Raw genomic sequence first — 17,552 nt, 5'->3', positions numbered from 1 at the left:
GTGCATTGGTTAAGGAAAAAGTTCCTCATTTGCCCAGAATAAGTTTGGAGATGATAGTTTTCATCAGCTCTCATTTGGCAATCTGCTTTCCCAAGTAGGAAAATACATGGACCGTTCTGTAGAAATGGACAAAACCTTCAAGTTTAATAGTGGTACTGGGCTTTAAATTTACCTCATTTTTATTCAAGTGGTTTTCCCCTTAAAAGGGCTGTAAACCTAACAAAAGTCTGTTCAACAAATATGAACCAACTGTCTGTCGCCTGTTATGCTCCATGCTGGGTACTCAGGTGATGGCAAGGGCCTAAGCTGTAGCTCCGGTTGGCTCCTCTCATCACGGCTGCTTAGCGTGCTTGAATGTACTGTGTACTAGCTAAATTACATACATGATCTCAGTTATTTTTTGAGCTAAAAAGATTTTAGTTTAGTCCAAATAACATATCTGATAACAAATGAAGTAGTACGTAAGACATTTGATGTAAACGATTAGCCCCCTTCCTAATGCTTTTTACTCCCAGTTCCATTCCCAACTTTGTGACCATTTCAGTCATTTCTTCTGGTGGTTACTAATCCATAGTCTGACTGCTGCGCTTTTACCTTTACCTCCAGATACACCAACCTCAGGTACTCTCTACCGACTCCTAATATGAAGATGGGTGTGGCTTACCTATGGCACCCACTTTGTTTCTCTCGCTTTCAAATTTTGCTTTCTGATTTTAGTCCTGTTACTGTAACAGCTTTAATATTTTTTATCTTTATTTCCTATTTCATAATCATAGTCATTGTCTTGATTTCCCATTATATAAAGTGAGAATATTATTATCCTTACCTTCCGATTCTTATTTCTTTTTAAACCTGTGAGTTACTTATAAGACTTAAAATTCAGGTTGGTGCTTTATGTCAGTTTTTGGAGCTTTGTGAAGACCTATTTTCATTGATGTTTCATGGTGTTTGGAAATAAAAGGATATTCTCCAGTTGTTTTATGTCATTGTTGGTGTTTGTCCTTGAAATTGTTTGTAAACTGAGTTTTTTAGGTGTTGTTCCATCAACTACTAGGATAACTATGTTAAAATCTCCCACCATGATGGCGGATTTGTCCCTTTCTCCTTATGTTTTTGTGTATTTTTGCTTTTTGAAATTCTAATATTGGATGTATAGATTAGAATTGTTAGATCTGTTGAATTGACTGTCATTATCATGCATAAATCTTTATCTTCTGTAGAATATTTTGTCTTGAATTATATTCTGTCTGTCTGTCCGTCCTTACCATAGTCACATCTACTTTCTTCTGGTTATTTTTCTGGACCATTTCTTAAAAACTACTTTCTTTTTAATTTTTTTTGTCTCCTTATGTTGAGTTGTTTGAGGTAAACCACGTATGGCTAGATTTTAAAAACGTTTATTTTGAGAATGTAATTCATTTGCATTCATTTTGTGTGTACATATATGCATACACGTCTTCAAAATGGTCGAGGAAGATTCATATTATGAAGAAACTATGCAAGGATTTAAAAATTTTTTGTACCAGAAAAAACTTGTACTTCAGTTTTATTTTGTATGCACATTTTGAAGGCCCCTTTCATACACATATAAACACACACACACACATTTGGGTATATATATTTCTGGTCAACTTACTCTACACTTTAAATCTATCTTTTCATATTTCATGTTTCCCTTTATTTCTCTGTTTTTTCCTTTTGGATTAATAGAAGAATTTTTTTTTCTTACTCTCCTCCATCTGTCTTGAAAGCTGTATGTAGTTTTTCTGGTTGCTTAAATTTATCTTAAAATTTTTGGAATGCATACTTTAAAAAGTTGAAAATAATAATTTTTATCTTCATCCCTGAAGAAACAAAGACCTTAGAAGGCTTTAAGGTGGAGCAAATCAATCTCTCTGATTTACATGTTCTTATTGTCCCAAATTTTAGTTATGTTTTTGTTTTTCAACTCATAAATTAGAAATTGTTATTGTTTATAAAGCTAATATTTATTTATATTTACCCACCTTATATTTTATTTTCTTTGTTCACTATACATTTTTGTGTTAGACTTTCAGTATTTATTTCCATCTTCCTGAAGATACATGTCTTCTAGAAAATCTTTTAACAAGGGCCTATCGGTAATAAGTTCTCTCAGTTTTTGTCTGAAAATAACTTTATCTTGACTTCATTCTGAGTGATGACTTAATAAGAATTCACAAATTTAGGGTGACAGTTATTTTCTCTGAGCACTTTGAACATATTCTTCCACTCTTGCTTACTAGTTGTTGTAAAGTTATCTGTGCAATCATACGTCTGCTTCTGATAACCTGCCTTTTCTGCTGGATTTTGAATCTTCACCCTCGGTGCTCTGTATCTTACTGTAGTAGGTGTGGCTCTTATCAGTGTCAGGTCTGTTATTACTCAGCCTATCACAGCCTGTCACGAGATATTTACATTTGTGCTTTTAGTTTCCATTTCCAGAAGTTTTTGTTTAGTTCTTCAGTGGGATTGCCTGTCGGTTTTGATGGTCTCTCATTCCTTACCTTGTGATTCATTATGCTATTTCCAAGTAACTTAAAAGTCACTGTGTTTACCAAGACTGGAGAGTTGCTATCATTTCTGACTGCCTAAAGCTTATTTTTTTAAATTTTAATTACTTGCAAATTTTAAGTAAACCAAACATTTGCACTTTTATTGTCTGTATCAGAAAAGTAGAGTGCCTGAGAAAAACCTCATTTCATGGGACTCTGCGGTAAATGCTCTTCCTCTTCCTTCTCTAACATGGCACACAGAGGTACAAACCCTGAGTGCTGTGTGCATTGCACATTTTGTATTCTTTGCAGTGTTTGCCAGTGACAATCTGTATGTGATATTTTTGTTTGTTTGTTTTATTTTAACAGAATGCCCATAATGCTACGTAGTTCAAACTGTGTTCTTACAGGAAAAACGCCAGCAGAATTTGCCAAGTTGAACGAATGTCCTTTAGATCCAGGTATGTGTGATACTTCAGATTTGTCCCTCCACTGTTGCATTTTCCTTTTGTTATGATTTATAATGAACTTGGTAAAACTGTATTCAGAAGATGTCCAGTAATTTGGCTGATTTTGTTCTGTTACTCTGTATTTCAAAAAATGTTTACCCTTTCTTCTTTTACTTAAGATTTTAAATGCGAGTAGTCCAGGTTCTAATTTATCATGGTTTGTCAGTCTCATCTTTCTGTCTTTGCTTAACCATTTCTCTTGGTATACTTAAAAATTCAGGCATCATCTCCCAAAGTTACTAGTCTAGCCTGTTCTGAAGCAATTCAGGTAGCTCTTTTCAGGCTGTTTTAAATGCAGTAAAGAAGAGGAAATGAATCATTTTTGGTTTAATGTTTTAAAATGACATTTTAATGCTTATTTCTAGGCAGATTCTTTTCATAAAGTTCTAAAGTTAACACTTAACAGAAAGTTTCTCATAATTCCTTAACTCATGTCATATTGATTTATTTTTAACTTATAATTGTTTTAAGCTAATTTCTGTAGTATTATCTTGATGTAGAATCCTAGAAGTTTTTGGAAACAAGTTAATAAAGAACATAGCTTTACCCTACTGTAGGAAAATTTTGCTTAAGTCAAATAGGTTGCTTTGATTTTCCTTATATTCTGCAGGTAAAATGAAGTTCTACTTTGAAATGTGTGCAAAAAAAGTATAATAATGTTGTGTGAGTTTTACTGAGTACGAAATATTACTTTGGAAACCTAATCTTAGTCTATAATTGTCGTTAATTCGATAGAAAACATACAGCAAGTTTTCATGTATATTGAAGATTGTGGGATATTTTTGTACTTACATCTGAAGACTAATTTTTTTTCTGCCACGTATGTCAGGGATTTCTTGTCCTCAAGAAATGTATCATCTTATAGCTCATTTTTTAAAGAGTTATTATTTTTTTTATTTAGCTTTATTTATTTATTTATTTATTTTAATTTGACCAGAGAGGGACAGAGTGAGAGAGAAAGAGAGGGAAACTGAGAAAGCAAGTTGACAGGTCCAGGACTCGAACTATAGTCTATAGTCAGCCATGTGGGAGTCCAACACCCTTAACCACCATGCCACCTGCCGGCCTCTGGCTCATTTGTTTAAAATCATTTGCTAACACTGTCATCAGCCCATGAAATAATATTAGCAAAGCCCTTCAAATAAGTCTTAGCCAGTGCCATGAAGCAGTGGAAGGGAACTCCCTGCTGTTATTAAATCACACTGGTTAAAAACTAAGTGGTAAAACTTTTCTCGTTTCTTTGGACAGGTGGTTACTTCATTGTTAAAGGAGTTGAAAAAGTAATTCTTATCCAAGAGCAGCTATCTAAGAACAGGATCATTGTGGAGGCTGATCGAAAAGGGACTGTTGGAGCTTCAGTTACCAGGTATGGAAAGCAGGGATGGTACTTTTAAGGAATATTAATAATTCCATTAAGGCCAGATGGTGATCTTTTGATATGGAAGTAACCAGTAATGAGTATTTCTTTCTAATAGCAGGCAATGCAATTTTTAGACTGCCTGCATTCAATATGTTAAGTCTGTAAACCTAAAAATACCGATTTTAAAATTTCAGGATGAAAGTGTGAGATTTCATTTAAAAGGGCACTAAGTTGAATTTTCTCTTAATTTGTAATATTGAAGGAATTTTTAAAAGGAGAAAATATAAAACTACTTTTCAGTTTTTCTTTTTCTATTTTTAAAGAGGTTTTTGTCTTAGGGTACATGTGCTCACAGGAGAGAAAGATATTTAGCAGGAAAGTGAGAAATCACCCCTTGGGGGGGAATAGCCATGCCACAATCCCTTCTCTTCCATTTTCCTTTCCGAATCTTGGGCACACCCGCATACTCACCTGGCATGAGTTTCAAACCACTGGGTCTAGGACTTGAAACCACTGTCAGCCATATGGGAGTCCAGTGATGTAACTGCTACACCATCTGCAGACCAGCAGTTTTTCATACTCCTTTCAGTCTTTGACCTTTTGTACGTGTATTCTTTTTTTTTTTTTTTTAAGAATTATTTTTTTATATAACTATTTATTTTTAAAATCTGACCAGAAAGAGAGAGAGAGAGAGAGAGAGAGAGAGAGAGAGAGAGAAAGCAAGCTGCCAGGTCCAGGACTCAAACTGTGGTCAGCTGTGTGGGAGTCCAGTGCCCCAACCACCATGCTACCTGCTGGCCCCTCACATGTATTCTTATATTGGTAAAATCAGAGACTGTTTTACACTAAATAGTTAATGAATTGGGCTAACAGATGGTGCGATTAGGGCACTGGATTCCCATATCGCTGACTGGTTTAAGTCCTGGATCTGGTGACTTGCAGTCTCACTTTCCCTCTCTTTTGCTCACTCTCTCTCTAGTGAGCACATGTGTCCTGTAGCAAATTTTAAAACAATAATAAATAAGATGAAAGAAATTTTTAAAAAGAAGTTAATGAATCATATCATGGACTTTACATCTTATTATTAATTTTCTAGATCAGATTCTTTTACAGTGTACTAGTTTTATGTAACAACATCTCATATCACTTCTACAAGTTCTTTTTTCTGGTTTGTTATCATATGTAATTTGAAATGTGGAGGTTAATAAAGATTCGTGACATTGATAAGATGTCAGTGTGCAAGGGAGTTTCTCTTCTGCCACAACCTACAATAAACTTACCAACACCGAGTTTCTGCATTGTTCTTTCTGATAGAGAGGCAGCTGGCAGCCATGGCATTCGTTGAGCATACACCAAGAGCCAGGCAATGTGCTAAGTACTTTACATAGACTATCACCGCAGTCCTTCAAGATAAGAGGTTTCATCTCCATTACAGCCGAGTTACAGACCTGGAGCCCGGCACCACCTCAGTTGTAAACCCTAGCTAGCATTTGATTCTGTAGTTCATATCTCTCCACTGTAACAACTCTGGAGCCGTGGCAGTCTGGATTTGGATCCCAAAGGTGTGTTCTAGCTATGAGACATTGGAGAGCATTTACTTAACTTCTTGATTTCCTCATGTGTGGTTTGGAGATCACATTTCAGAGTGAATGTTAGGAAGGAGATAAGAGCTAATACATGTAAAGTGTGTCCCAATGTATAGTATTTAGTGAGAAATCAGTAAGTTATCATTGTGGTTGACCAGAGCTTTTGAAATGCTCCCAAGTCCATTAGTCATTTAAAACTAATATATATAAATAAAAATATTAATGTTAATAAGACAGAGAAAGATAGGAAGAATGCAAGAAATCACCCCCCGGGGGATGGCCATACTGCAGTCTTTTGTCCTTTTGGAATTTTGGGCACCCATATGAATGCACCTGGTGTGATTTTCAAGCTGTCAGGACCTAAACTATCGTCGGCCGTGTGGGAATCCAGCACTTCAACCACTGTGCCACCTGTTAGCCCCATAACTAATATTAATAGAGGTACCAGTAGAAGAATATTCCTTACTGTCTTTTGCTTTCACTTGTACCAACACTGTGGGTATGTTTTATTGAATTGTAAATTTTAAAATTCATTCATTTATTCACTGTTTTCTTGTTATGATTTAGGTCTATTTGGAGGTTTTCCACTTCAATTATATAAAATTGGCCATGAATATATGTCCTATACTGTATCAAAGTAATTCAGGTGGAATCAAATAAGACAGGAGATTGTCACTTATTCACCCACAAAAATCTACACAAGTCTAAAGCTGAAGTAACATTTACTGTGCTTTTTCATGTTCGTGAAAGTGGCAACAGAGCAGAAAAGGGGTTTGTGCATGTTCTAAAAAGCACTCATTAGAAGGGACCTTGCTGTTGGTGCAGTAAGTTGAACTTTATTGACTGTTGATCACTGCTTTTGCATGTTACAAGCTTGAAACTGAGGATGGAGTTTAACCAGCTATGTTTACTTACAGCTCTACCCATGAGAAAAAAAGCAGAACCAACATGGCTGTGAAACAAGGAAGATTTTATTTGAGGCATAATACTTTGTCAGAAGATATACCTATTGTCATCATATTTAAGGTGAGGCCACAGCTCTCTACTGAAAGTTATAAAGAATTCTTTTTTGTTTTCATATGTAATTAGAAATTTGAAGGATAAGGAATTCTAGAAATAGAAAGATTTGTGTCAAAGATAAATTGTCAGTCATCTGCTGTATTTTAAACTGTAATTTAATAAAAATGAGGTTCATGTATTTAAAAAATAATAGTTACCTATTTAGGAAAAAAGAATAGAGATTCCATAGGTCCAGCCACAGTGGTGCAATGGTAGCATAGCAATCCGCTGTGCTGGAAGCCATATGGAAGATCAGGGTTTATTTTCAAGATCAACCTGTACATGCCAGGTACATGTTCCTGCCTATGATCTTGGATGAAACGCTGTGGGGAGGGATCCTGGCACGAGATCCTGTTGAAGATGCTTTTCTCTGGCTCACTCTCATGAAATAAACTTAAAAAATAGGTACACCATAAAAATTCCAAAAGTACACAAGGGTATATAGTGATGACTAAGCTTCTCATCCTCTCTACCTAGCGACATAGTTCTCCTACTTAGAAATATCACTATTCATAGTTCTTTTCAAGAGATAGTTTTGATATGCAGGGATACCTCACTCATTGTGGGTTTGGTTCTAGACAACTGCAACAAGGTGAATATTGAAATAAAGTGAATTGGGACCAGCAGTTGGCATAATGGCCTTGTCACTGGACTCCCACGTTGTTGACCGCGGTTAGAGTCCCGGACCCAGTGGCTTAAACTCATGCCGGGCGTGTGTGCGTGCCCAAGATCCTGAGAAGAGAATGAAAGAGAAGGGACTGTAGCGTGGCCATACCCCTTGGGGGGTGATTTCTCGTTTTCTGTCTCTCTGCCTGTCTCTGTTTTTCTGGTGAGCGCACGTGCCCTATAGCAAAAACCTCTCCGAAAAAAGAAATAAAGTGAGTCACATTAAGTTTTTTGTTTCTTCGTGCATATAGAAATTATGGTTACACTCTATGGTAGTTTAGTAACGATATAATAGGATTATGTCTGCAAAAACAATATTGGGTCATTAGAAAAGTCATGACACATTTTTGCATAGAAAAATACATCACGACTTTTCCAACAATCCAATACAGACCTTAATTAAAAATACTTCATTGCTAAAATGTTAAAGATTGTCTGAGCCTTCATCCCCCCCAAAAAAACAGTGCATGAATTAAAAAAAAATTTTGTACCAATGTAAACTCATACTTTAATTCTATTTTGTCATGAACTTTTTTTTGGAGAGGTTTTTGCTATAGGGCGCGTGCACTCGCCAGAAAGACAGAGAGAGACAGAGAGACAGAAAGTGAGAAATCATCCCCCCAGGGAGAATGGCCACGCCATAATCCCTTCTCCATTCTCCTCTCGGGATCTTGAGTACACACGCACACGCGGCCGGCGTGAGTCCAAGCCACCGGGTCCGGGACCTGAACCACGGTCGACTACGTGGGAGTCCAGTGACATAGCCATTACGCTAACTGCTGGTCCCTCATGAACTTTTAAAAGTCATCTTGTGTTAGTACATGCAAACCTACTGCATTCTTTTTGAGAAACCTTTTCATTTGTGAGTAAACCATAATGTGTCCAGTGAGTGGATATATACTTCTCTTACCATTACAGAACTGCTATAATATCATGTCATATGTAGGTAAGGATATCTTTAGGCTAAATTCTTAGCAGTGGAATTTCTAGGCCAAACAGTATTGGCCAAGTTTGTTATTCTTTTTTATGGACTCATAGATTCTGGTGAGTTTCTTTTTTCTTTTGGAGAGGTTTTTGCTATAGGGTGCATGCACTCACCAGAAAGAGAGAGACAGAAAGTGACAAATTACCCAGAAGGGGTAATGGTTACACTGCAATCCCTTCTCCTCCATTCTCCTCTCAGGATCTTGGGCACAATACACACATGTGCCCAGCATGAGTTTAAGCCACTGGGTCTGGGACTTGAACCATGGTCAACTACATGGGAGTCCATTGACATAGCCATTACGCCAACTGCTGGTCCCGAGTTTCTATATAATTATAAATCTTCAATCTGCAACTCATTTTTTTTTCCAGTTTGTGAATTATTTGTTTAGAACCTAAAAGACATTTCCTATACATATAATGTTTATTTGATGGCATAGTCGTCTCAGATAGTTGTGTCGTAGCCCACTGAACCTGCTCTGAGATGTAAATATTACATCTATGAATACTTAACTTGCAGTACAGTAGCAGTCACTAAGCAGAATGAGAAACACAGCTGGCGTCATGTCATACAGCCAATCCTCGGTATTCTTGGACTCCATATTTGCGAATTTGCCTGCTTAGCAAAATCTGTTTGTAACCCTACATCAGTATTTGTGGTGCTGCTGTGATTATTCATGGAGGTGCACATGAGCAGAGTGGTGGGGAATTCGGTCACAGCAATGTGCTCGTTCCCAGCTGAGGTCGAACAAGGCGGTTTTCTGCCCGTCTGCTTCAGCTCCCTTACCACAGACAGGTGTCCTTCTTGTAGTCTGTTTAATGCCATGGTTTTTGTATTTTTGTGATTTCTGTTGGTGATTTTGTCATATACTGAGGCCTTCAGATGTGGTGCTAAAGTGCTGTCCGTTATGTCTGAGCACAGGAAGGCTTTATGTGCCGTATGGTGAACGTACTTGCCTTGTTCAGCATGAGCTGCAGTGCTGTTGGCTAAGAGTTAAATGTTAATGTGTCAGCAACATATGTCAAGAAGGTGTTTTTAAATGAAGCACATGTAAAATAAGGTTCTGTATTGATTAGTTAAGGAAAATGTGACCACAGGCTCACAGGAAGCTAACCTGTATTTCTCCTAGGAGCAATGGTCAGCGTTCATTAATTCTGTGTAATTCAGCAACTTTACAGAACACAAGTAAGAGGATAACAAGAAGTGACTGTGGTTATAAAGTGAATCTTCAGGACTAGCTCCTTTGAAATAAAGAGCTCAGGTTGTTGAAGAGAGATTGGGTACTTCAGATAATATGAGAGATTGGCAGTACTCATTCATCATTATTCAGTTTCACTTCAAAATTAAATATTTTTGTTCAAGAGTTGTTATGGAAATATTTTTTGGTCACAATGAAAGCAAATAGGAAGCGATCTTATAAGGCAGAATTAACAAATTTATTTAAAAAGGCAAACCATCTGGGTATAAACTTCAGAAGAGTAAGAATGAAGGAATAAAGTATTTACTGTTGAAGTTGTAACCGGGTGAGAGAGACTAGGAGTCAGTGAGGAAGGTCAGCTGGTGGTGGGGGGCCAGGGAGCTCCTGGTTGTCCGTAGGCATTGAACAGATGGCAAGTCAGGTTGCTGAACTCAGAAAATGCCCATCTTCTTCTTTTTTTTTTTAAGAGAGATTTTTGTTATAGGCTGCAGGTGCTCGCCAGAGAGACAGAGAGAGATGGAGAGAGAGAAAGTGAAAAATCACCCCGCAAGGAGCATGACCACACTGCAATCCCTTCTCCTCCATTCTCCTCTCAGTATTGGGGGCATGCATGCATGTGTGCCCAGCACGAGTTTCAAGGAACTGGGTTCGGGACCAGAGCTGTGATCAACCATGTGGGAGTCCAGTGCCTTAACCACCGTGCCGTCTGTTGACCCCTTACCTACAAGGACTTGTTATATTGTAATCCGCTTTCCCTGGTCCTCCAGGTCCTCAAGATCTTGTGTCAACGTGCACACTTGGATTGCGTTTAGGCAGACCTGGGGCTCCAACATGTAGTTGGTCACATGACTTTCAGCACTGCAGTCCCTCCTGCTATGAACTGTGCCACCTGAGCTGAGCCAGGAGGTATCCAAGTTGTAAGGACATTTTTTTCTAAGATTTAGTTTAGCGTAATGTGCTTTCAAGTTCTATTTTTTTTTTTTTCAGGGTGACGATGATAATCATCGAATCATAGTAGCAATATCATTTTATCTGGGATTACAGAGAGAATCTTAAATATGTATGTTTTTATTTCCTTTCCTCTTGGTTTATGATTTTTAAGCACAGAAGTAATTTTATTTTTCTTGGAGGAGGCCACAGTGCCCCATGCAATGTCGCAGGTAGCAATACAAAGTGAGGAATAAAGAGAATTTTGTCTGCTAATGTAGAATTGCTTCTCCAGCAGAGGGCAGTATGTTCCCGTGTATCCAAAGGACTTTTTTTTTTTTAAGTCACTCATGCAGAAAATGCATAACTAGGTGCATTCATTTCTTTTTAAACAGTAGAATTAACATAATCAGAGAACTTTTAAGTACTCTTTTTTTTGTTTAAGTGACAAAAGTTTAGTAAGACAACTTCTGTAAAATGTGTTTAATATTTATGTTGTAAATATATACACATATATGACTTACTTAAATTCTTTTTAGAATGGGGTATAAATTAATATACATATTTATGTAACCAGTAGTTGAGATTTTAGATTTCTCCCTTTCTGATAACAGTCTCTGTATCATAAAAACTTAGAAAGCCATTAAAAAGTATGGCTATGTTTTTTTCCTATGTTTTTGTTATATACATAGCAATTTTAGTATTATTTTTTTTTTAACTTAACAGTGTGTGGTGAGTAGCCTATAGATTTACAAATACGAATCTGTACCATTTTTTGTACCATGTATTATATAAAAAAAATTTTTTTTTGGAGAGGTTTTTGCTATAGGGCGCATGTGCTCGCCAGAAAGAAACAGAGAGATAGAAAGCGAGAAATCACCCCCCCGGGGGGAATGGCCACACTGTAATCCCTTCTCCTCCATTCTCCTTTTGGGATCTTGGGCACGCATGCACACGCGCCCGGCGCGAGTTTTAAGCCACCGGGTCGACTACATGGGAGTCCAGCGACATAGCCATTATGCTAACTGCTGGTTCCCCTTATATAAAAGTTTTGTGCATGAAGTGTAATTTATTTAACCAGTTTCCCATGGTGGGACATTTAGGTGTCATTCCTCCCCACACACAAGTTTTCACTGTATGTGCAACCTTGGGGTGACCATCCTCAGACAGACGTGTTTGTGTACACTTCTTATTATTTTGTGAAACTATTCATAGTAGAAGTGTATCGTTCTTAAAAGAACTTTGTATACATTGCCCGATTGATCCTGAAGCTGATTTGTTTTATTTTAAACAGTAGAATTAAAACAAATATTTAAAACTTTTAAGTTTGGATTAGTGGACTGAATATTTTGGCCATACATACTCATCTTTTGATCATCTACCTTAGGAGGTTTCAATAAAACGGTGCAGACTTACTCGATAAGCACCGATTAGACTTTACCGTCTGGGAGGCAGCATGAAGCGCCGTGTGTCCTAGAGTAAGACAGGTGCATCCCAGCTTCCCCTCCTGTTAGCTCTGTGACCTTGGGCAGATTTACCAATTTCTTTGAGTCTTGGATAACTCATCTGTAAAGTGAGGATTTTACCTAAGAGGGTTATTGTGGAGAGCAAATGAAACTGTGATTTTTTTTTTGTTGTTGTTAAATACAATAACTGGAAATAGGATATTCCCTCTCGTTCCTTAGTTCTCCTTCCCCATTTACTGTCAGGAGCCCGAGAACATAAACTGAGATACCAGAAAGGACTCCTCATTTCTCTTTCTGTGTTGTGTGGCCCTAATGCAGACCTTGACAGTCATTAGGCCTTGATGGTTGTTGGTTATAACCAACAATTGGCTAAAAGTGACAGACACAGCAGGGTTCCTAGATTCCTGCGGAGTCTGAATATGACGGATGAAGCTTGTAAGGCAGAGATCAGCCTTATTTATGGACTTGAATCACTACAAAGGTTCTCCTGCCCATGAATCTTCTCCACTTTACATTTTGTATTCCCAACTGTTGAGTAGTTATGCTATCAGGGCATCTGAGGTTTAAAAGATTTTGTGGAAAAGAAGATCAGATTTCAAGGGTGCTGGACAGTGTTTCCTGGAAACTGAGATGGAAATTTAGAATTTTTAGAGAAAAAATGACTAAGTTTAAGAGAATCATTACAATTCTCTTATCTGCCAGGGCTGCTCTTTGTAGTAATAGATTGACTTTAGTCTACTTTAAAGAAAAATTAGAGTTTTCTGAATATTAGAATTTTTTAAAAGAAAGCAGTCCCTTTTTGACCTTTACGTAATGTATTATAAGACATCGCATTGGTGTGTATATCATTCTCTTCCGCTTATTGGTATTGAGGGTTTTTTCTGTCTTTAAAAGTCACTTTTAATCACACTTTTTGGATATCTACGAAGATTTTATACCACTTTTTTAAAAAATACCTCCCTTATTTTTATTCAGTGTTAATGCTGATCAACAGACTGTGGGTAACCTTCTGCTGAAATGTATTTTCTCTGCTGTTTTTCATAAGGTTATTACGTAGCATTTACTTTTTGACTTACTAGTTAGGAGAAATGATTTTAGATATCTAGAGTTCAGATAACAAAGAGTTCCGTATAAAGCCAGTTTTCAGATGTCTAAATTATGTCTGTAAAGCAAAATGGTTGGGCATTTTGCTGTCGTTTCCATGGCAACAGGTCATTTATCTGTAGCTGTGACTACCGAAGGCTAAATAGTCATAAAGTCAGTTCAGTCTTTGCAGCTGGAGCACTTTGATGATAACTTGACTGAGTTATCGCCCCGGTATTTAGTGACTCGATATAGGAAGAGTCTAGTCTGTTTGGAGGAAGACTTTGGCAGTAATCATGCTTTCTGCACATGTGGTGTCATTTACCATGTGCTTGGCATAGCTTTGCTTCCTCGCTTAGACATATTTGGAGGCCCTAAACAGTCTGTTTAGATCCTTGTTATGCCAATAGAGGATTCTGGCAGTTATAAAATCACTACTGAGGTTAAACATCAGGTCCACTAGAAGTGGCAATTCCTAAATCAAATGAGGGAGGATTTTTCATTATCACTAAACACCAAAGTAGGCATCAATTTTATACTCTTTTTTTACTTGGGGATTACTGAAATACAAATTATTACGTAATCTAGGTGGTCTTCAGTTCACATGACTTAGATGTTAACCTCCCTAAGGAACGGGAGCTGATCCAGAAAGCACCTGCCCTTTCTGCAGTAGAGTTCTCTTTCTCTCTGACCGGCTCCTGCTTGGTCGTTTTGCATGCTTGGTTTGGTATCTGTCACATATGCTCACTTAGTGTTTGGGCTTTCCTTTTCACAGTGAAATGCATTGGTTAAAAATTTTATATCAAGGGTTTTAGAGGAGCTTGATTGGAATCTCTTACAGATTACTTACCTTAACATTGTTTTTCTTCTTGGGTTGTCAGAAAAGTCATGACATATTTTTCTATGATTTTCTTTGTGAAAATGTGTCATGACTTTTCCAATGACCTGGTGTATTTTGAGTTCCTTGAAATCCACATAGCACCATTTTGAAAGATTGACAAGTAAAAATTAATTTATGCCATTATCAGCTTTTCCCTGAGAAAAAGTCTGTTACAATATTGTGACTGGCTACAAGTCACCATGTAGTGTCTGTTGGTCAGGAACTTGGAGTTGCTTGACCAGGTGGTTCTCGCCCAGTCTTGCAGGAGTCAAGATGTCAGCCAAGCTACAGTTGGAAGGTCTGCATCTGCAATGCTCTCCCACGTGGTTGGTGACAGAAAGCCTTGTGCCCTTGCTGCCTGTTAGCAAGTGGCCATACTTCCTCCCCACTGGAACTCCTTGAGAGTCTTCATGACTGGGCAGCCAGCTCTCCCCGGAGTCAGCACTTGAGGGGTAGAAGCAGGAAGCCACAGTGCGTGTGTACATATGTACTCAAAATCCCAGCTTAAAAACTACAGTTGGCCTAAAAGAGACATAGCATCCTTTTATTTTCCCCCTAAATCTTTAAAACTTTCCATAAGTTTACATCCGGTCCTAAAGGATCCAAATCAAACTCAGACTCCAGACCACTGAAGATCAGATGTGGAATCATAGAATTCTGAGCTGGAAAGGACCTGGTCATGCCACCTCATTACACAGATGAGGAACCCGACGTAGAAGAGGCCACGTGAAGCAGTAGGTGTAATGTGTGTCTGCTGTCATTACATTAAGACACACCTCCGATGTGATGTTCTGCATTGCAACTTGAGGTTGGATTTTCCCTTTCTTTCTGTGTGGAGAGAACTAAGAACCAGAGCCTCAAAGCTTAAGTAGACAATTACCCTCTGATTCTGTCTTCTCTGCACAGCTAAGGGAGAAATTATAATACAAACACAACTTTTCCCCTAACTTCTTAGAAGCAGATTATTACTCTGCCAGGAGAGGTTTAGTGACATTGCGATCTGTTTCTTGAGATGGCAGAATTCCAGGCAAATGTGCAAAGGGGTGAGCCTAGTACCATATGGAATCTACAGAGATGCATGGCTGCTGCCACCTTGAAACACTTACGTGGGGTACTTAAACCTGTTAAGTGTGTTTTTAGTTTTGAAAAATCTCTTTAAAACTGGCATAAGTTATGGTTTGATAGCTCTAATGAGATAAAACATCCTCTAGAAAAAAATTCTTTCAGCTTGAATGTAAATGATTTGTTAATTTTCAGAAAAAAAATTAATCTGTGACAAAACTAATTGGGGTTCTGTTTGTTTTCAGTAATGCATATTCTCTGACTCACTGCCTTTGACTGTTTTTCTGTTTAGTTTCCCTTCGAAATTGTAGCCAGTTGTCTCCACTCTACCTTCCAGCCACATTTTTTTATAATGAAGCTTGTAGATTATTTTAAAATTTGAGTCAGCACTTGAGGGGTAGAAGCAGGAAGCCACAGTGCGTGTGTACATATGTACTCAAAATCCCAGCTTAAAAACTACAGTTGGCCTAAAAGAGACATAGCATCCTTTTATTTTCCCCCTAAATCTTTAAAACTTTCCATAAGTTTACATCCGGTCCTAAAGGATCCAAATCAAACTCAGACTCCAGACCACTGAAGATCAGATGTGGAATCATAGAATTCTGAGCTGGAAAGGACCTGGTCATGCCACCTCATTACACAGATGAGGAACCCGACGTAGAAGAGGCCACGTGAAGCAGTAGGTGTAATGTGTGTCTGCTGTCATTACATTAAGACACACCTCCGATGTGATGTTCTGCATTGCAACTTGAGGTTGGATTTTCCCTTTCTTTCTGTGTGGAGAGAACTAAGAACCAGAGCCTCAAAGCTTAAGTAGACAATTACCCTCTGATTCTGTCTTCTCTGCACAGCTAAGGGAGAAATTATAATACAAACACAACTTTTCCCCTAACTTCTTAGAAGCAGATTATTACTCTGCCAGGAGAGGTTTAGTGACATTGCGATCTGTTTCTTGAGATGGCAGAATTCCAGGCAAATGTGCAAAGGGGTGAGCCTAGTACCATATGGAATCTACAGAGATGCATGGCTGCTGCCACCTTGAAACACTTACGTGGGGTACTTAAACCTGTTAAGTGTGTTTTTAGTTTTGAAAAATCTCTTTAAAACTGGCATAAGTTATGGTTTGATAGCTCTAATGAGATAAAACATCCTCTAGAAAAAAATTCTTTCAGCTTGAATGTAAATGATTTGTTAATTTTCAGAAAAAAAATTAATCTGTGACAAAACTAATTGGGGTTCTGTTTGTTTTCAGTAATGCATATTCTCTGACTCACTGCCTTTGACTGTTTTTCTGTTTAGTTTCCCTTCGAAATTGTAGCCAGTTGTCTCCACTCTACCTTCCAGCCACATTTTTTTATAATGAAGCTTGTAGATTATTTTAAAATTTTAGAAAATAGTACACTCTTTTTTTTTTTTTTTAAGTGCTTGAGAATGTTTGTTTTCCTCTTCCTAATCAAAATTTCTGTTTCAGGTTCTTCTGCAGCTTGGGCTATGGCTGCCAGTGCCAGATGGCACCGTGTCTGAGGGAAGAGCTAGCTTCTGCTTAGAAGTAATACCCACCAACAATGCCAGATTAGCATAAGCAAATGTCAGTGAGTTAACACAAAGCCAACACTCTTTCTATCTTTTCTTTCCTTCCTAGGCCATGGGTGTTGAGAGTGACCAGGAAATTGTGCAGATGATTGGAACAGAGGAGCACGTGATGGCTGCATTTGGGCCCAGTTTGGAAGAGTGCCAGAAAGCTCAGATTTTCACACAGATGCAGGTGTGTCTTTTCATGTTGTCCTTTGCTATGAACTGGAATTGGAGATTTAATGCTGCTCATTGAGAAAGCATTGGATGCAGTGGCTTTGAGGGTTGTACATTTGGGAAGGATGTTGGGGAGATGGGAGGAGTGGTAGACAAGTTTCTTTGACTAATTATTTGGGGGATTGGAGGAAGGAGTTTGCTTACACAAATAATCAGCCTGTGGTCTATGACTTAGATGAAGGATATGTGGCCTAGGGGCTTTTGTTCTGATGTATAATAAGATAACCCTTTAATCTTTCCTTATTTGCCTGAGTGATAATATTTTTAAAAACTTAACAACTTGGGGATGGCAGATGGCATGGTGGTTAAGGGGACTGGATTCCCACATGGCTGACTGTGGTTTGAGTGCCGTACCTGGCAGCTTCCTTTCTCTCTTTCTCTCTCTCTCCCTCTCTCTCTGTCTGTCTGCTCAAATTAAAATAATAATAATAACAACAAATGGGATTAAA

At 38.0% G+C, this 17,552-nt stretch overlaps 1 protein-coding gene across 2 annotated transcripts in view; it reads left to right on the top strand.

Annotated features, from left to right (window-relative positions):
* POLR3B (RNA polymerase III subunit B) overlaps positions 1-17,552 on the top strand; it is a 134,932-nt gene that overhangs the window by 16,742 nt on the left and 100,638 nt on the right. For both annotated transcript variants that reach the window (XM_006170360.3, XM_006170361.3), the window contains exons 7-10: positions 2,883-2,974; positions 4,271-4,388; positions 6,886-6,994; positions 16,937-17,059. In XM_006170360.3, the coding sequence (XP_006170422.1) occupies positions 2,883-2,974; positions 4,271-4,388; positions 6,886-6,994; positions 16,937-17,059 (442 nt within the window). The remainder of the gene's footprint in view (positions 1-2,882; positions 2,975-4,270; positions 4,389-6,885; positions 6,995-16,936; positions 17,060-17,552) is intronic.

This window comes from Tupaia chinensis, unplaced genomic scaffold (genome assembly GCF_000334495.1).
Source record: "Tupaia chinensis unplaced genomic scaffold, TupChi_1.0 Scaffold148234_1, whole genome shotgun sequence".
Classification (NCBI taxonomy): Eukaryota; Metazoa; Chordata; class Mammalia; order Scandentia; family Tupaiidae; genus Tupaia; species Tupaia belangeri.
This window is presented reverse-complemented; position numbering and strand designations above follow the sequence as displayed.